The sequence below is a fragment of the Micromys minutus genome, assembly GCF_963924665.1.
Source record: "Micromys minutus genome assembly, contig: SCAFFOLD_202, whole genome shotgun sequence".
NCBI classification, from domain to species: Eukaryota; Metazoa; Chordata; class Mammalia; order Rodentia; family Muridae; genus Micromys; species Micromys minutus.
Window position 1 is genome coordinate 115,381 of NW_027667733.1, and position 20,860 is coordinate 136,240.

The 20,860-nt window shown below is 39.0% G+C and overlaps 2 protein-coding genes and 1 pseudogene across 3 annotated transcripts in view; 2 read left to right on the forward strand and 1 right to left on the reverse strand.

Moving 5' to 3' along the window:
- Positions 1–1,939: 1,939 nt before the first annotated feature.
- LOC308416137 (nascent polypeptide-associated complex subunit alpha-like) lies at positions 1,940–2,745 on the forward strand. The gene has a single exon (XM_080942600.1). It carries the CDS (start codon positions 1,973–1,975, stop codon positions 2,582–2,584), a length of 612 nt encoding a protein of 203 aa, XP_080798726.1. The 5' UTR covers positions 1,940–1,972; the 3' UTR covers positions 2,585–2,745.
- Positions 2,746–2,785: 40 nt separating this feature from the next.
- Positions 2,786–6,625, forward strand: LOC308416143 (argininosuccinate lyase-like; annotated as a pseudogene). Its single transcript has 2 exons — positions 2,786–2,806; positions 5,445–6,625. The product of its transcript is annotated as an argininosuccinate lyase-like (transcript).
- An 889-nt stretch (positions 6,626–7,514) lies between these two features.
- Positions 7,515–20,860, reverse strand: part of LOC308416144 (PRAME family member 12-like) — a gene marked incomplete at both ends in the record, with an annotated part of 35,885 nt that continues 22,539 nt past the window's right edge. The window contains 3 exon segments of the mRNA XM_080942601.1: positions 7,515–8,082; positions 8,728–9,312; positions 9,761–10,044. Coding sequence (XP_080798727.1) covers positions 7,515–8,082; positions 8,728–9,312; positions 9,761–10,044 — 1,437 coding nt within the window.

Sequence of the window (20,860 nt, forward strand, 5' to 3'; positions counted from 1 at the left end):
GTATCTGTGATTGCTTAGAGACTTTAAGACATCTCTCAAGGCCACTCTAGCTTTTAAAAACTCTTCTAAGAAGTCTCCCGTAATTCTAATTGGTCTGCATTTTTATGTTACTTAGCTTTCATACCTTGCATCTTTTGAAGAGTAAAAGGTTGTCAAAGGACACTGATTCCTTGCCCTAGGGATTTCCTCTGCCGCTCCCAGGAAATCCCACTTTCTTGAGATTTGAGTTCCCAAAATACCACAGAAGGTCCGGATGACCTCTGTGGAATGTCCCAACGCCCTAGGTGTGCCTGGGGGTGTACTGATAAAAAAATGTATGATTCTTCCCCTTTGAATTTCCTCATTCCGCCTGTCCTCCCCCTCCTTTGTAATTTTTGCCTTTATAAGCCTGTTACAAGTTCAGGCCGGGGTCGAACTCCTCTACCCCTGCGTGGTGTATGAGTCTCGACCCCAGCATGCTGGCCTGAGATCTCACTCTTTCACTTTCAATAAACTTCCTCATGCGATTGCAGCAAGTCTGGTCTCGGTGCCTCACTGGGTGCGCGCCTCTCCTGAGATTTGAGTGAGGGTCTCCCTTCGGAGGTCTTTCACTTTTACTGTTCTTTCTTTGTTTTGTACATTTAGTGTTTTATTATTATGTAGCAGGAGAATGGTTTTATAATGCAATTCTATTTAAAGTTCTGTAAACTTATTGAATGTTTATAGGTATGTTTTTCATTAGGAGAAATAATTTTCTTCTATAAATTTGTTGAAGATATTTTCTAGGCCTCAGATTTGGGAATTTTCTCCTATCCATATTGTTTTTAGGATTAGATTTTTTATGGAGTCCCAAATTTCCTAGATTTGCTGTTGTTGTTGTGAGAAACTTTGTAAATTTATCATTCTTGTTGACCAAACATTTTCTTACATCGTCTATATCTGAGATTCTCTTTCACTCTTGTATTATGTTGGTGATGTTTGTGTATGTCACTGATCTCTTCCAGAAGATATCGATTTCCAGGATTGCCTTCTTATTTTATGTATTCTGTCGATTTCAATTTACAGTTTTTTCATTTTCTTGATCTTTTTAATCATATTTTTCTGTATTTCTTTATGTTTGTTTGTTTCCTCTTTAAGGACCTCTCTCAGTTTGAATTTTAAGGGACTCAACCTATTTGGCTGTATTTTTCTGTATTTCTTTAAGGGATTTCTTTTTTTAGTAAAGTTTTTTTTTTATGTTCATAAGATCAGAGGTCATTTTTTGCACTTCAGGTGTATTAATTTATCCAGTTCTTGCTGAAGCCTAGCAGGATTCTGATGGTGCCATATTGCTTTGGCTATTGTTGACTGTGTTTTTATTCTGGCCTGTACCCATCTAGTTGTCCCTAGTGTTAGCAGATCTGGAAGTCCCTGAGGGCAGCTGACCTCTGGGATTTGTAGGTATAGCTGTTTGGTCTCGTTGGGAGCAAGTTTTCAGAGAACCAGGTAGAACAGGTAGTCCCTGATGGCTTCAGTCCTGATATGCAGGCAGAAGTGTGGAGTAGAAGATATACCACATAAGAACAGGTCAAGATGGATGGCTACTGGGTATGCTAAGGGGACTCTGCAGGCAGGGGCTTGGGGCTTGAAAATATCACCTGGCTGTCCCAGACCTCCAAGGATTAAGGAAGAGCTGTGGCACAAGAAATAGGTTACAGAGAGGTCAGGGTAAAACTTCATGACAATGAGTTTGCTTGGTGAAGCCAGCCGACAGGGAATTGGGGTAAAGTTCTATAATATTTTTATATACAGCTACTGGCAAAAACATCTACATCCAACTTTGTTAACAATGATCATTTCCAACTCTTTCTAAAAGTGGTTGACATTACTAACAATCTGCATTTCTAAGTCCTTTCTGAGGGGGTAAGTAAATCATTAATCTTCCCCAAAGCCATGCTTTAAAAGATTATTCACGCTTTCCGCCGCCATCTTGGTTCCGTGTTCTCCGCACAAAATGCCTGGTGAAGCCACAGAAACCGTCCCTGCTACTGAGCAGGAGTTGCCACAGCCTCAGGCTGAGACAGGGTCGGGAACAGAGTCTGACAGTGATGAGTCAGTGCCAGAACTCGAGGAACAAGACTCCACACAGACGGCCACACAACAAGCCCAGCTGGCAGCCGCAGCTGAGATCGATGAAGAACCTGTTAGTAAAGCCAAGCAGAGTCGGAGTGAGAAGAAGGCGAGGAAGGCTATGTCCAAACTGGGTCTTCGACAAGTTACGGGGGTTACAAGGGTCACTATTCGAAAATCTAAAAATATCCTCTTTGTCATCACAAAACCGGATGTCTACAAGAGCCCAGCTTCAGATACCTACATAGTGTTTGGGGAAGCCAAGATTGAAGATTTGTCTCAACAAGCACAGTTAGCAGCTGCTGAGAAATTCAAAGTTCAAGGTGAAGCTGTTTCAAACATTCAAGAAAACACTCAGACTCCAACCGTCCAAGAGGAGAGTGAAGAAGAAGAGGTTGATGAAACAGGTGTGGAAGTTAAGGACATAGAATTGGTCATGTCACAAGCAAATGTATCAAGAGCAAAGGCTGTCCTTTGCCCTGAAAAACAACAGTAATGATATTGTAAATGCTATTATGGAATTAACAATGTAACTATTTGAAAACAAGGACATCCTCCCTTCTTTCCCCTCTTTTTGGTGTTTGAAAAGTGGAACTACAGCTTGGTTTAAAATTTGTACTGTTTCTATCACTAATAAAGTTGTGGCTTCTTGTTGGATGGAAAAAAAAAAGATTATTCACTATTATTGCAAGGGACAATGATACTGCCCAGTGAAGTGGTTGGAAGCTTCCTTATAGATTTAATAGAACTGATGATTAGGAGGGGCATGATTCCAAGAAGCAGAGCAAAACTCCACAGAAGCATAAAGTCCTGAGGACACATACCCCTCAGGGCTCTGCCTTTCCACGACACACCCATAGTAGACGTGCTAGAAGTGACATTCCATGAGTTTTAAAGTCTTTGTTGTTCCACTTATTCAGCTCTAACATTCATTGTTGTTCTTATTTTATTTTCTTGTCATAAATTTGACCTTGGTTATTTATAAGGATTGGCTGAGGGCAGATGGGAGGCCACTGATCTGAGTCTGTTCTCTCACACCTCAGAAAGTCCAGTGTCTGAAGAGTATCTGCTACATTCTCTGAATGCTTGAACATGCCTCATTTGTAAAGGGAATTGGACACAATTGATGTCCTGCTGTCTTAGTTCACTGAGGCTCTGACTCGGAGAGAATTAATATAGGCATGTTTTACAAATCTAGATAGAAGTGATAGAGACACTTTACAGAAAGTTATGACAGTATTTCTCCAGAGCATGGGCAGAAATTCTCTATATGTATCTTGAGTGAAGTTATGTAAAACAGAGATCCTGAGGGAGAAGATTATGGAGCTGTTCCCTCTCTCTGTGGTGTGCTATAACATGGAATATGTCCATAACAGAGATTTATATAAAATTGTTCTGAGTTCATGGATACACTGATGCATGTGAGGCAGCCTCAAAGAATTGTCTTTGCTAAAAGATCCTGTAAAATATGCAAGAGATGCTGTGTATAACAAGTAGACCATATTTGCTTCTCTTTGCAGAAAATTGGAATGTAGCCTTTGCCTTTAGTTATTTGTTATATCCTTGTGTGTCTGTTTAGGGCCTCGTGTAAAGAATTTTTCAGTGGTTTATGTGTACAGAATTGTTACATTGAAGTGATCAATGGAGACACACCCTCCTATGAAAAGGGTTTAGAGATTACAAACTATTCAAATCCAAGAAGCTCAGTGCTGGAGGCACCTTGTAAGCATCACACATCGCCAAAGGAAAGGAGCACAGAACAAGAGAAATTGACCTGAAGCCTCAGGATTCACTCTGCTTTACATTTTCAATTTAAAATTCCTAGGTAACTTATTACTCTTGAAAAATGTTGTGTAATTTTCTTTCCATCATTTAGTTTTAAGAGTGGGCATCATACTAGTGCAAGTGCTAGAAGCATAGGACGCTGGAGGTGTCAGGTCCTTAGAGTAGAGTTAAACAGTTGGGAGCTGTCTGGCCTGGGGAAAGAAACAAAACTTTTCTTCTCTGAAGGAGGAGCAGGTGTTCCAAAGTGCTGATTCCCTACGACCTATTGGTCCAGAATTTTTATTTCTCTTATTGATTGTGCCTCCACTTCCTAAGTGCTGAGATAACAAATATAGACTACTGCATCCATCCTGCCTGCCACATGACTATGGGTCACATTCTTCTGAGCTTTTAAATGCTCGGGGATTAATGTTATATGAAGGTCCTCAACACAAAACAAAAATTTTTAAGCCTTCTAAATCACTTATGGATAAAATAGTTGTATATTAACACTTTGATCATAATGTACATTTATTTTTTTCTCTTTAACTGTCCTCAAATAATCAATCATACTCTGTTTTATGGACATAATATAGTGACAAAAAAGATTTATCCTGTACTTTCTTTACAGTTTATTAAAATGGAGACTGAATGGGTGGGTGGTTATTTTTGGTTTGGTTTTGTTTTTAGATTATTGTTATTGGCTTAGAAACTGTAAATTGTGGGGTTTTTTTGCTTGTTTTGTTATTTGTTTCTCTATCATTGTTACTGTATTATAAGGCCTCACTCTAGAAAAAAGTAGAATAATGAACAGAAGTGATTTTCCAGAAGCAGAATTTGAGATTATTTGATATTCAGTTATTTTCAAAATAATGTTTAGGGCAAAGATTTGCAGTAAGTACAAAACATCTTCTACCACACTTGTTTTGCATTTTACCTACAGTAGTCCTCAGAAACCTTCTCTCAGGAAGGATAACATGTTTGTACTCATTCAATGAGCTTCTCCTGTTTTTCTGAGCAATTCATCTGTAGAAAGATGACACTTTTTTCTACACGTCTCTGATCTCAAGTTGTACTACATAGTCGTTGTATAATAAAAACTGCATGGTATTTGAAGGAAACCATATATGATGATCAGTTGAATACAACTGACCCAGAAATAAGCTCACACAACTATCACCTTTGGACACTAGATTTTTAACAAGGATGTTAAAATAAACATTGGAAAAAAGAAAGCATTATCAACAAATAATGCCTCTCTAATGTAATGTTGACATGTAGAAGAAAGCAAGTTGTTCTGTATTTATCGTGCTCTTATTTTACAAGTCCACTCACAAGTCAAAAACCTCACCATAGAAATGGATGCATAATATCTAGTAAAAGAGAAAGTGGGGGATTAGCCTTGAACACATTGACACAGGAATAATTTCCTGAACAAAGCTGTAGCTCATGGAATAATTTCAAAAATTAATAATGGCACTTGATGGAACCACAAAGCTTTTGTGAAGTAGATGAGTACATAAGCAGGCCAAAATGACAGCTTAAAGAATGGGAGATCCAGATATCCTGGGGCATAAGCTGTAGAATGCCAGGTGGCTGAAGAGTGGGCCCAAGGCACCTTCAAATTACACCCTAACGATGAAGACATTCACACAGTCAATGAGCCGCGCCTGAAGGAACTCATTGGTGAAACTGTATGGAACCTATACACAGGCCGAAGTCGCAACGACCAGGTGGTCACTGACCTCAGGCTGTGGATGAGGCAGACCTGCTCAAAACTCCGTCTTCCTCAGGGTGCTCATTGAAACCATGGTAGACTGGGCAGAGGCGGAACGTCCTCTTCCCTGGGTACACACATTTGCAGAGAGCTCAGCCCATCCTCTGGAGCCACAGGATCCTGAGCGATGCTGTCGCGCTGACACGAGATTCAGAGAGACTGCTGGAGGTGCAGAAGCGGACCAATGTCTTGCCGCTGGGGAGTGGGACAATTGCAGGCAACCCTCTGGGTGTGGACCGGGAGCTACTCCGTGCAGAACTGGACTTTGGGGCCATCACGCTCAACAGCATGGATGCCACCAGTGAGAGAGACTTCGTGGCTGAGTTCCTGTTTTGGGCTTCTCTGTGTATGACCCACCTCAGCAGGATGGCAGAGGATCTGATTCTCTACGGTACCAAGGAATTCAACTTTGTGCAGCTCTCAGAGGCCTACAGCACCAGAAGTAGCTTGATGCCCCAGAAGAAAAACCCAGACAGCCTGGAGCTGATCCGAAGCAAGGCGGGCCGAGTATTTGGACGGTGTGCAGGACTCCTGATGACCCTCAAGGAACTTCCAAGCACCTACAACAAGGACTTACAGGAAGACAAGAAAGCTGTGTTTGAAGTGTCTGACACCATGACAGCTGTCCTCCAAGTGGCCACTGGAGTCATCTCTACATTGCAGATTCATCGTGAGAACAGGGCACAGGCACTCAGCCATGACATGCTGGCCACTGATCTCGCCTACTACCTGGTCCACAAAGGGATGCCGTTCCACGAGGATCATGAGACCTCAGAGAAAGCCATGTTCAAGGCAGAGACTAAAGGGGTGGCTCTCAACCAGCTGTCCGTGCAGGAGCTGCAGACCATCAGTCACCTGTTCTCAAGTGATGTGAATCTTGTGTGGAACTACAGCCATAGTGTGGAAAAGTACAGCGCCTTGGGCGGCACAGCACAGTACAGTATCGAGTGGCAGATCAGCCAGGTGCGGGCCCTGCTGCAGGCCCAGGAGTCCTAGATTCCACCCAACCAAAGCTGCTCCCCAATAAAGTGGAGCCCTGAAGAGACCACCACCAAATAAAAAGGGGAGATCCAAACAAGCCAATGATGATATCCATCTGATGAGTTTAAGACGTAGCCTTTTTCTTTCAGTTTGTTTATATGGTGCATTATACCACTATATTTTACTTATGTTGGACCATCCATGCAACTTATGCTCTTGAAATATGAATGAACAGTTTTGTTTATTTGTCTGAACAGCAGGAAAGAAGTTTATTGTGACCAAACTTCCAGGAAGTTCACAGGTTCCAGGCAACAGGCTTGTTGACAGGCAGACAGGGAAAAAAGGTTTTGGGGATTAAGGAAAAATGAGTGTAAGAAACATTGAGGTTGTTTTGAGGACTCCTGTACCATACTCCAAACTAGATGTCTATATCTGAACTACCTTAGCTGATAACTTTATTGACCTATCCAGGATTTTGGATTGTGACAGGCCTGACATCAGAGTGTTCATTTTGGGTCTCTCCAGAGGGCTTTTTTGACAAAATCTTTAAATTTAGACACTTTATTCATCTCAGATAACAGTAAGGACATCGACAAAAAGATCTATGCTATATTTATTACTAAATGTTTCAAGAACAAAGTTTACAAGACCAGGACAAAGCATTTACATAATCTGTCCTGGCAGAATCTACTCAAATTTATCAAGTTTTCTAACTCCACAAGCCCCCTGTTCCCACAGTCCATCTGATTATTTCCCATGTCAACTCAGCCTCCATGATTCCAGTCACTGTACATCCTTTTGTTTCCAATGATCTGGGCACTGTCTGAAATTACAATCAGTGAGCACACCGAGAGAAGTGTCAGAAGCCTGTCATTATTCACTTACAGAAGTTCTGCATCCATGTTTACTGCCAGCAACCACAAAGTTTGACATCCTGGCCATAGACACAGCGCAAATGACAAGTACGGCACATTTCTGTAGCAAAAGAGATGCTCTTTGGCTGCCTTATAGCACAGAGTGTATCCATGAGTTCTAAACAATGTTTGGAAAATCTTACTCTTGAGACATGAGGCAACTGATAATAGCACTCCAGAGGGGCAGGATATTGTTCCACATCAATCTTGCTCCAGTTGGCTGTGTGCTGCAAAAGGTCATTCAGGATGGGCATGGAGAAGTTATTGTTGTAGAAGTTGACATTTTTGAGCTGAGAGCATTGTTTGAGGGCAGGTAGGATGGTATTGAGCTGGGGGTCCTTCATCCTACATCCCTGAAAATCCAGTGTCTCAAGCGTGTCTGCCACTTTCTCTAGGAAACCCATCAGAGGCATAAGATCTAAACCATATAAGATCACTTCTCTGATCTCCAGATGTTTTAGCTTAAAGAGGCTCTGACAACAGGAAAAGAAATCCAAGACTCTCTGTGAAATTAGGAAACAAGTGATGGAGAGGGTCTCCAAGGGTGTCCTCAGGTGCCTAGGAATATAATAGAGGGTTAGTTCTGGATAAATTTGTTGTAAAATTTGGCTAAGATGTACGCAGTAGTTGAAGGAACAAGGTCTGCCAATGTCAGTTTGACTAAATGAGCAAGGATCACATCTATGATGCATCATGTTGGAAATTGCCCCATCATACCAACACCACAGTTTATCTACTGGCTTCACTCTCAAGCTAAAATCTACTTCATCCCATAAGCCCAGAAATCACACAAGAAGAACTTCCATCCCAAGAATATCCTGATAGGATCTGGATATTTTCTGTGAGCTTACTGAATATGCATTCTATTGTTCCTTTGGCAGTTGTGCTTTTTCTCACTTAGAACCCAAACTCTAAACCCTCTCTAATGCACTCAGCACTACCTGAGTTAAAAATATTTTAGCCATGGAGATTGGGGGAAGTTAGAAGACTTTTCACTAACTGCTCATTTGAGCCAATGAATTCACTTGTAAAATTTACCTTGTATAACGTAGTATACATGGAAAAAAAGACATAACTTCCAGAGTCTTATGAATCTTTAAATGTTTGTTCCTAGTCACTAGGTGTCATCTGGCATCACTAACCCTTAACACAAGAAAGACAAATTTGTATTGGTAGTTGACCCAGCTCTTCATTCTTGCTTACCATAAAGCCTCATCCATATGGTCTCTTAGAAAACAAACATCACTCATGAAGAGATGCTGGAGACAGTTAAATTTGGAGAACTTAGAAATAAAGATGTCTATACTCTTAGTTTCTCTGTCTCTCTTGTCATTAGGGAAAGTCGTCTTCTTGAAAGGTGCCAGGAAGACTTTATGAAGATTTCTCATCAGTCCAAAGTAGCGAGAAAAAGATTCTAGCTCCAACAGAGTCCACTCAGTATCTACTTCTAATTCTGTAATATGCTCTGGATCAAAAACATTCAAGATCTGTCTCATATCTTCAATTGCCAGATCACTGATTCTCATTTTTGTACAGCAGAAACGTAGGGAGCCCTTTCTCTGCTGGGCCCACTTCATGAAGCATGCTTGAGTTTCATCAAAGCAGGACATGATGCACAGGTCATCTATGACCTTTAGACATGGCCTCAGAGCATATCTGGGAAGGATCTTCCCTACTTGATCCACTTTCAAGGTCTCTATTGAAGATGAGGTCTCCCGTGTACCATCCCACATGTTCCAGAAGGCATGGTGCACATTTCTCAGGTCAAGAACCTGAAGTTTTTCTCTCCTGTGGGTAAAACATAAATTTCATCAGACTCTGAATCATTTTTTACTACACATGTGTAAAGTGATTTCTCCACCCTCTTACAGTGTATGTTTTTAAAGTACCTGATATTCAAGGTGGACTCAGGTATGCTACAGACACTTTCATGGGCAACTGTACATTTTATTACTTTTCTTTCACTAATGTAAACTTTATATCTCCTTAGTCACATTATTAATGATAGTGGAAATAGCAGGGATAGACTCTTTTGAGCCTACACTGACTCTGTCCCATATTCACCTCTAATCCATATCCAGTCCTCAGTACAAGTATATAGTAGCTTTCAAGAACCCTTTATTCCTGCATGATTCCATCAGAAGCTTCTGTTCCACTTATAACAAAGTCAATCTCCCTGATAATCTTTTCTGTGTACTCCACACATTCCCTTCTACACTGCATAGATATTGCTTACCCGGGGTGAAACCTTCTTCTCAAATCCACTCCATCTAGCACAGCTTGGAATGTTTCCGGGTTAAGAGTCTCCATCAATCCCCCCACAGGGAGACAGGGAAAAGGCCAAGCTTCCACTATTGCCTTCACAAGATTGATATGTCTCCCAATACAGGCCTCCTTTAACAGTGCTGGGAAGAGCACATGGGGCAGCTCCTCCAGAGTGGACATGGCCAAAGCCTCCTCTCTCAGCAGAGTCTGACATGCCAGCTTCTGGAGTGTGGGTGGGGTCTGAATACTCATTCTCTAAGGTCTCCAGTCAGAAATTTCCTGGGGAAGGAATCAGAAAAGAATATAGTTTTAAAACAAAGTTTTTACAACTTCCTCACCATCACATCAACTACTAAGTTTCTGAGTTACTGCTATGGCAATGGTAGAGACATCAATTTACCTCTTCATCCTAATCTGGTGGCATAAAGACAGAATTCCATACTGTTATCACCAAAGCTTCTTTATTACTTAAGTTAGTCAATAATTTTCTGGTCAAAATATCTTATGTGTCTCTTTCTTATAAGAGAGAATGAGAAAGAAAAAAGAAAGAAAGAATGAATGAATAAATAAATGAACGAAGAAAGGAATGATAGAAAGAAAAATGTGAGATACTCTCAGGACACAATGGGAATGACATGAGTTGAAATATGCAACAGAGTGAAGATAGAACCTGAAGAGACCACTTCAGATAGACAAGCACTGCTCCCAGATCAGGGAAGGGGCCACTCACCCATTTCTAAATTTTTCAGTTAGAATTGTTTCTGTGTAAAGTAAAGATAGGGAGGAAAATGGAGCAGGACCAGAGGGAATGACCATCCAGGGATCCCCTACCTTGGGATCCAACCCATCATGAGACATCAAAAACCAACGCTACTTTGGAGATATCAAGATGTGCTTAGAGATCTGTCCCAAAAACTTGCAGACACTTACAGGCACCCATTGGACTGAGCTTCAAGAATAAAATGGAAGAAATAGGGAAGAATTCAAACAACTGAAGAAGATTGAACCCCAAGGAAATAACAATATCACTTAACTGAAACATTTAAATTTCTGATGGACTAAACCACCAACCAAAGACTCTACATAGGTGGGTGCATTGATCCCAATAAATATGTAGCAGAGAATTGCAATATCTAGCATCAGTTGGTGAAAAGGAGATTGTTTCTATGCAGGCTTGTTGTCCCAGGTAAGGGGGATGCTAAAGGGTGAGGGAATGTTGGGTGGGTGAATAGGGGAGCAATCTCTTAGAAGCAAAGTGGAGGGATTAAGGAAGGGAAGGTCAAGAGAGCCTGGGGCAGGCCAGGTGAGGTCCCACTGTGAGTTCTCAGAGTGCAGAGAGTGCTTTGTTGTGATCACTGGAAAAGGGTCCTTTTTGGGCCACAGTGAGGGCCTGGCCTCTGTCAGCAGGAATCAGGATCAGCTCCACAGGTGATTTTACACCTGGACCAGAGGGGAGCATGAGGCATAGGACTGGGGAGGTAACACCAGGAATTCTCAGAAAGGAGAGAGTGCTGTGCTCTCTGAAAAAGGGTCTTTTTTGGTCTAGAGAAAGAGCCAAAAATTACTCAGGACTTGTGGGCAGAGGGCTGAGCTCCCAGAACAGCCTCACAAGTTTTCACACCTGAGCCCACAGAGACAGAACTGTGTCACTGCCATCAGAACTCACTGCTTACCCACAAAATACTGAACACTCAGAAGCAATTTTTTCCTGAGCCCACGGGCCCTCAGATCCACAGGAGAGACAGGCACCAGTCAGTGACAACAAGATCACCTGTAATCACAGATAACAAGATGGCAAGAGGAAAGCTAAAGAACTTAAGCAATGGAAACCAAGACAACCTTGCAACATCAGAACCCAGCTCTCCCACCACATTAAGTAGTAGATTGCCAAACACACTAGAAAAACAAAACTTATTCTTGAAACTGTACTTCTGGATTATGATGGAGATCTTTGAGAAGTGGAGAATAACTCCCTTAAACAATTACAGGAGAACAAGAAGAAATGCCTCAAAGAACTACAGGAAAACACAGCCAAACAGATGAAGGAATTGAAAACAGAAATAGAAACAATAAAGAAAACACAAAAGGAGACAACCCTGGAGATAGAAAACCTAAAAAAGAAATCAGGAGTCACAGATGCAAGCATCGTCAACAGACTGCAAGAGATGGAAGAAAGGATCTCAGGGGCTGAAGACAAAATAGAAAACATAGACAAAACAGTCAGGGAAGATGCAAAAAACCAAAATGCTCCTATCCCAAAATGTCCAGGAGATCCAGGACACAATGAGAAGACCAAATCTAAGGATAATAGGAATAGAAGGGGAAAAAATATATCAACTAAAAGGCACACTAAATATCTTCAACAAAATCCTAGAAGAAAACATTTCTAACCTTAAGAATGAGATGACCATGAGCATAAAAGAAATCTACAGAATCCTAAATAGAATGGACCAGAAAAGAAAATTTTTTCAACACATAATAGTCAAAACACCAAATGTTCAAAACAAAGAATACTAAAAGCAGTAAGGGATAAAGGACATGTAACATAAAGTTAGACCAAGAAGACTTGACTTCTCAACAGAGACTACAAAAGCTAGAAAATCCTGAACAGACATCATACAGACTCTAAGAGACCACAAATGTCAGCCCAGGTTACTATATCCAGCAAAACATTCCATAAATGGAGAGACCAAGATATTCCAGCACAAATCTCAGTTTACACAATATCTGAACACAAATCCAGCCCTACGAAGAATGATAGATGGAAAACCCAGCACAAAGAGAGAAACTACACCCTAAAAAAAGCAAGAAAATAACTAAGCAAGAAAACCAAAAGAAGAAAGACACACATACATACTTCTACCTATAAAAACAAAAATAACAGGAAACAACAATCACTATTTCTTAATATCGGTAAACATAAATGGATTCAATTCCCCAATAAAGAGACATAGACTATCAAACTGGATACAAATACAGGATCCAGCATGTTTCTGCATACAAGAAACTTATCTCAGTGACAAAGACAGACACAATCTCCAAGATAATGACCCTAAGAAACAAGCTGGAGTAGTCATTCTAATACCAGATAAAGTAGATTTTCAACCAAAAGTTATCAAGAAAGATAAGGAAAGACTCATTTTACTCATTACAGGAAAAATCTATCAAGATAAATTCTAAATCCTAAGCATCTATGCTCCAAATACAAGACCACCCACATTCATAAAAAAAAAAAAAAAAAAAAAAAAAAAACCACTAAAGCCCAAAACATATATTGCACCACACACACTAATAGTGGGAGACTTCAATCCCACTCTCATCAATGGACAGATTATGGAAGCAGAAACTAAACAGTGACACAGTGAAACTAGCGAGGTTATGAACCAATTGGAATTAACAGATATCTACAGAACATTTCATCCTAAAACAAAAGAATATACCTCAGCACCTCATGGCACCTTTTCAAAGATTGACCATATATTCAGTCCAAAATAAGCCTCAGCAGATATAGGAAGGTTGAAATACTCTCTTGCATCCTATCAGATCACCATGAACTAAGGCTGGTCTTTAATAACAACAAAGACAACAAAATGCCCATGTACACATAGAAGCTGAACAATGCTCTAATCAACCATAACATGGTCAAAGAATAAATAAAGAAAAAAATTAAGGATTTTTTTTTGGAATTTAGTGAAAATGAAAGCACAACATACCCACATCTATGGGATGCTATGAAATTAGTACTAAGAGGAAAACTCATAGCTCTGAATGCTTCCAAAAAGAAACTGGAGAGAGCATATACTAGCAGCTCGACAGGACAGCTGAAAGCTCTAGAACAAAAAGAAGCAAATACACTCAACAGGAGGAGACAGCAGGAAATAATATAACTCAAGGCAGAAATCAACCATGTAGAAACAAAAAGAACCATACAAAGAATCAACAAAACCAGGAACTAGTTCTTTGAAAAAATCAACAAGAACAATAAATCTTTAGTCAGACTTATTAGAGGGCCAAGAGAGAGTATCCAAATTAGCAAAATCAGAAATGAAAGGGGAGACATAACAACAAAAACTGAGGAAATTCAAGAAATCATCAGATCCTACTACAAAAGCCTATACTCAACAATACTGAAAAATCTGGAGGAAATGGATGAATTTCTGGACAGATACCAGATACCAAAGTTAAATCAGGATCAGAGAAACCATCTAAACAACTCCAAAACACCAAAAAAAAGAAGAAGAAGAAGAAGAAGAAGAAGAAGAAGAAGAAGAAGAAGAAGAAGAAGAAGAAGAAGAAGAAGAAGAAGAAGAAGAAGAAGAAGAAGAAGAAGCAGTCATTAAAAGCCTCCCAAACAAATAAAAACTCAGGATCAGATGGGTTCAGTGCAGAATTCTATCATTTATTAATGACTTAATACCAATACTCTCCAGGGTATTCCACAAAATAAAGTCAGATGGAACACTACCCAACTCATTCTTCAAAGCCACAATAACTCATTTCTAAACCACAAAGACCCTACAAGGAAAGAGAACTTCAGACCAGATTCCTTTATGAACATTGAGTCAAAAATACTGAATAAAATTTTTGCAAACTGAACCCAAGAACACATCAATAAGGTCATTCATCATGATCAAGTAGGCTTCATCCCTGGGATTCAGAAATGGTTCAATATTCAGAAATCCATTAACGAAATCTACCATATTAAAAATAACTTAAAGAATAAAGCCACATGAACATCTTACTATATGCTGAGAAAGCATTTGACAAAAGTCAACACCCCTTCATGATAAAAGTCTGGAAAAAAGCAGGAATCCAAGGCCCATACCTAAACATAATAAAAGCAATACACAGCAAACCAATAGTTAACACCTAACAAAATAGTGAGAAACTTGAAGCAATCCCACTAAAATCAGGGACTAGACAAGGCTGCCCACTCTCCCCCTACCTATTCTATATAGTACTGGAAGTCCTGGCCAAAGCAATTAGACAGCAAAAGAAGAAAAAATCAAAGGGATACAAACGGGAATGGAAGACGTCAAAATATCACTATTTGCCAATGAAATGATAGTATACGTAAGTGACACCAAAATTTCCACCAGAGAACTTTTACAACTGATAAACAAGTTCAACAAAGTAGCTGGATACAAAATTAACTCAAACAAATCAGTAGCCTTCTTCTACTCAAGGACAAACATGCTAAGAAATTAGGGGAAAGATACTCTTCACAATAGTCACAAACAATATGAAATACCTTGGTGTGACTCTAACTAAACAAGTAAAGGACCTGTATAACAAGAACTTCAAATCTCTGAAGAACGAAATTGAAAAAGATCTCAGAAGATGGAAAGATCTCCCATGCTTATGGAGTGGAAGGATCAACATTGTAAAAATGGCCATCTTACCAAAAGCAATCTACAGATTCAATGCAATCCCCATTAAAATTCCAACTCAGTTTTTCATAGAGTTTGAAAGAACAATTTGCAAATTCATGTGAGATAACAACAAAAAAAAGACCTAGAATTGCAAAATCTATTCTCAGCAACAAGAAAATTTCTGCATGAATCACCATCAAGAAATAGTGTTAAAAAATTGTATGGTATTGGTACAGAGATAGGCAGGTAGATCAATGGAACAGAATAGAAGATCCAGAAATGAACTCTCACACATATGGTAACTTGATCTTTGACAAACGAGCTGAAACATTCAATGGAAAAAAAAAAACATCCTCTTCAACAAATGGTGTTGCTTCAACTGGTAGTCAGTAAGCAGAAGAATGAAAATAGACCCTTTCTTGTCTCTTTGTACAAAACTTAAGTGCAAGTGGATGAAAGATCTCAACAGAAAACCAGGTACACTTGAAACTATTAGAAGAGAAAGTGGGGAAAACCTTAGAACACATAGGCACTGGGGAAAACCTCCTGAACAGAACACCAATGGCTTATGCTGTAAGGTCAAGAATTGATAAATGGGACTTTATGAGACTGCAGAGTTTCTCTAAGGCTAAGGAGACTGACAAGAAAACAAAACAGCAGCCAACAGACTGGAAAAGGATCTTTACCAATCCCACATCTGGTAGAGGTCAAATATTCTATATATACAAAGAACTCAAGAAGTTAGACTCCAGAGAATCAAATAATCCTATTAAAATTGGGGTACAGAGCTAAACAAAGAATTCTCAACTGAGGAATATAGAATGGCTGAGAAGCACCTAAGGAAATGCTCAACATCTGTAGTCATAGGGAAATACAAATCAAAACACCCTGAGATTTCACCTCAGACCAGTTAGAATGAATGGTTTAGATCAAAAATACAGATGACAGCAGATGCTGGTTAAAATGTGGAGCAAGAGTTACACTCCTCCACTGTAGGTAGGGTTGTAAGCTGGTACAACCACTCTGAAAATCAGTCTGGAGGTTAATCAGAAAATTAGAAATAAAACTACTTGAAAACCCAGTTATTCCACTTCTGGGCATATACCTCAAAGATTCTCCAACATATAATGACACATGCTCCACCATGTTTATAGCAGCCAGAAGCTGTAAAGAACCCAGATGTCCTTCAGTAGATGAATGGATACAGAAACTGTGGTACAATTATACAATGGAGTACTATACGGAATTCCTATGCAAATAAATGGATCTAGAGAATATCATCCTGAGTGAGGTATCCCAGTCACTAAAGAACAGACATAATATGCAGTCACTTATAATTGGATACTAGCCCCAGAAAACTCTGAATACCAAGAAACAACTCACAGACCATATGAAGCTCAAAAAAATAAAAGAGAAATAGAAAGGCCAAAAAGTGAAAGCCTCAGTCCTTCTTAGAAAAAAAAGTGTATAGCACCCTCTCAGAGTGTGGTACAACTAGACCTTAAAGCATTAATAATTCAAGAGCTAAGAATGTAGCCTTTTGGTAATTTTTGGTATTTAAAAATCATTATGTTTAATCTTTACACACCAAGAAAACTTTAACTATTTCCATGTTACGTTTTGTTTTACAGGTACTTTATGCTCATTGTAACTAGTAAGATTTCAATGCATACTATCAAACCTTTAAAAAAAACCAAGTACTGACAAAAATATATTCATATAGTTTTATGCAAAAATGTTTTTAAAAATCTGTACATTTATCTCTGTTTTGTAAAATAAAGATTTAAAAAATGGGAGGGAAGAGCATAGAAAGGACACTGAGATGGGAAAAACATTAGAAATATAATGAAAAAATAATAAAATGGGAAAAGTGAAAAACCAACCAACAAACAAAAATAACACAAAACAGCAAACAGATAACAAAACATACAAAAAAACATGGTGTTTTGAATTAATGTTGAATTCCCATTATGCAGAATGAAGAAAGTGGGTTCTTATAATTTTCAGGCTTCCCTGGGCCCCAAAAGCAGACCATACCCCAAAACCAAGCTATTTTAAAATGATGCAATGCATAGCCTAAGGTAAGACATTTGAGTAACTCACAAGTATAATTCTATTTATTGTGGTTCAGGAGGATCAAACATTCATGGTCTATAGGTCTACAATATCAGCCAGGATCTCATAGAAACAAACACAAGCAAGTATTTCTATGAGTAGAAATATGAGGGAATATGCTATTATTAATCTTAGCACTGGGAAGGCTGCTGGGTCAGAAGAATCTTGATTTCCAGCCTACCTTGAGCCACATGTCCACTTCTAGGAGAGGTATACAACATAGAAAGACCTTTGAAATAGTCAATAATAATAATAATATCAATAGGCTAACATTGATTTTTGATAAGCTAAAATTATATTTGGAATTATATCCAGAGTCTTCAATGTGTTCCTTTAAAAATACAGAAATTATAATTTTGGTCCTATTCTGGAGTCTAAAGTTCCCTATATCAAACTATATGACCCAAAGGAAAACAATTACATACCAGTTATGAGCACTGCAGCTAGGTCTCTGAGTCCAAACAAAACCAGGCAGCTATCCAGGCTTCAGGTGTGAATATAATCTCTGGTTCCAATGAGGTTTTATATACCTCTCTGATCACCCTGCCCTATTGTAGCCACACCCTGCAACCACAAACTGGAAATGTATTAGATGGTTTTATTTCACACTTTTTAACTCTATATGTAATATTCATCCACTTCATTCATTGAATCAGAGCCTTCTGTGAGATTACCTCCACAGCATGCCATCCATGAAGTATTTCACCTGTTAATCAACAAAATAATACTGCATTTGAGGATTTTTCCCTTCCTTGGTTTATTACATAGTTTTGAGTGTGGTACAGGACTGGGTCTTGCTGTGAAGCAAGTGTTCCAGAACTCTAAATTCTTGCCATCCTCTTGCAAGGTCCTACCCAGCTAAATTTAGATCCAGGCATGGTCATAAACACTTTAATCCTGGAGATAAAGCCAAGCAGATCTCTGAGTTCAAGGCCAGCCTGAGAGTTAACAAAGTGAAAAAACACCTTAAATCCAGGACTGGTGGTACACACTTTTAATCCCAAGAGACACGCCTGAAGGTTTTTGAGTTAAAGGCTGTTGGAATCTCCTTCCAAGGAGGATAGGACTGAATAGAAAAATGCTTAGGTTTGGATGGAACAGTGGAGAATTTGGAGCCCTTGGGTGTACTTGTTAGAGGGTCCTCATGCTGTCAGTGAGCAAGTTTGGAATAGAGAAGACCAGTAAGGACAGGTGTTTTTTGATATCTCCACCATTTCCAGAGAAATGATTCTAACCTTGAGTGTCATATGAGGAAGGTTTCTGAACCTTAACTTGAAAATGTATTTTTTGCCTGAATGCTTTTACAGAAACTGTCTGACTAGAGACCTTTCAAAAGGAATGTTCAGACCCCATCCATATCCATCAAGCTGGCAATGCATGCTTTGCTGACAGATGAGGCTTTGGCCATTTCTGCTGTAGAAGAGCTTCCCAGAAATCTCTTCCAGAAACTATTCAAGGTGACCTTTGCAGGCAGACACACCAAAACAGTGGTGACAGCCTGGTCTTGGACTCAACAGTTATGCCCAAAATGAAGAAAACAACATAGAGCAAAGTTAATGTAATTTCCAATTTGGCTTTGAATTCTTGATTTTTGTCATGCCTCAGTGACTTGCTACTGGGAAACTCTATTTATCTAGGTTTTATGCCACATGTCTTAATTCTATGAACTCTCAAACTCTATAAAGTAACAATTCTGTATGTAAAGGTGCCAAATAATAATAAGGTTTCTCTAAGATATAAAGCATCTGCATTAACAAATAATTCTCTTCTAGGCTGTCAGTTGTATAAAAGACTAAAAGAAAAAAATTTTCTTGAGCCTAGTCACTGTACCCCAGTTTCTGTATTGTAACATTCAATAAAATAATTCATTGTTACACTGTATTTATTGAATACATACAATATTGATTCTTTGTTTACATATTGCTGTTATTGACTGAGTTGAAGAAAGTATCTAATTTAAGGACTAATTTAAGGACTGTCAAGCCATTGCCCTCTGGTGAGAAGTCAGAATAAACACATTGATGCCAGAAATGTTACATTTTACATTCTTTGGATGGTAGATAAAGTTATCCATTAAGGTGGGACACATAAGGACATCAGGAATGGGCTCAGATACAGAGGAAGACAAGAAAAATAAAAAAAAAAAAACAGGCTTTTTATTTATATTTCCCCCCCACAAGCTGTCTCTCTTTCTGCAGGTCAAGTTCACTGGCCTTGTTCCATGGGACCAGTGAGCTCACCTAAGATTCCTCCACAAGAATCATGCTTTCATATTCTTAAACCAAACAACCCATAGATTGGGAGACATTGCTCACAGGTTAAGAGAACATGCTGCTTTTGCAGAATACCAAAGTTTGATTTCAGAGCTAACAATCAGGTGGCTCTCAAATGGCTTCATGTGATAGGACCCTCATTTCTGACCTGTCTGAATCCCAGCTTTCACATGCACAAATCCACATAATACACATGCAGATATGCACCTAGCTGAAGAAGACGTTAAATAAAAAAAGGACTCAATTTAACAAAGAAATAAAAAATGGCCCAATTAATTAAAATGAAGATATTGGTCAGTAGCAGTTGTGTGGCTCTGTGAAGAAATCCTGTGGAGTTTCAGGTGTGTCCATTGAGCACAGGTGGTGAGCAATAGCCTAGTTTACTATGGCTTCATAGTTTGAGCTCCTTCACTATGAATGAGTGAGAGGAAATTAGGAGTTAGTCAATATAAAACATTTATTTCTGTATGCATATAATATATATTCATGTTCTAGTTATATGTTTGCTTGGCATGACCTAAAAAGAAAGCCTCAGAACTCTGTATAGATGGTTGTGAGCTGCAAAGTGATTTTCAAGAATTGAACTGAGGTTGTCTGAAAGGACTCTTAATTACCGAGCAATCATCTCTCCAGGCCTATATTTGACAATGTAAAAAGCACTTGTGGATACAGAATCACAAGGATTCAGGTGTCCCTTAGGCATATAAACTCACCAGTGTAGTCTCATCTTTAACTCATTACATTTCACACATTTTGTATACATATGCATTTTGATGGTTTGTTTACTCATTCACTTGGTTTGTAGATAGTTACTCTGTAGATCTGCCAGTGCCATACCAATGTCCTGAGCCACTCCAAGAAACATCTGGATGTTCTTCACTACATAGATTGCTTGTCTATCTGTTCACTGGACCTGAGAACCTCATTAATCCTGGTATAATAATACATAATGTTTATCTCATCACCCTGCAAGATAAGACTTCACAGCAGTTTTTAATATGATTCTATCTATTTATCTGAACACCTAAGATGAACATTTAAGAAACTTTCTCTTGATATGGAGCTAGAATCCCTCACCACTTTTTTTCTGATCTCTCTGGAATTCATCTACTCTCTGCTCAGTAATGGAATGAAAGCCTTGTTAAATAAATATATAATAGTAAAAATAGTACAAACCCTAAATGATTTTTATAGTATTCATTTTAAGAATATATTGATACAAGAGGAGCAAAAAAAAAAATGTCGAGAGGGAGGGAGATAAGAAACTAAATTAAGCATTCACTATCTACTTATGTCTCTCAGGGAATGTCT

Excerpts from the sequence above, each read along its gene's own strand:
- LOC308416137 (XM_080942600.1), top strand. The coding sequence starts at position 1,973 with ATGCCTGGTGAAGCCACAGAAACCGTCCCTGCTACTGAGCAGGAGTTG.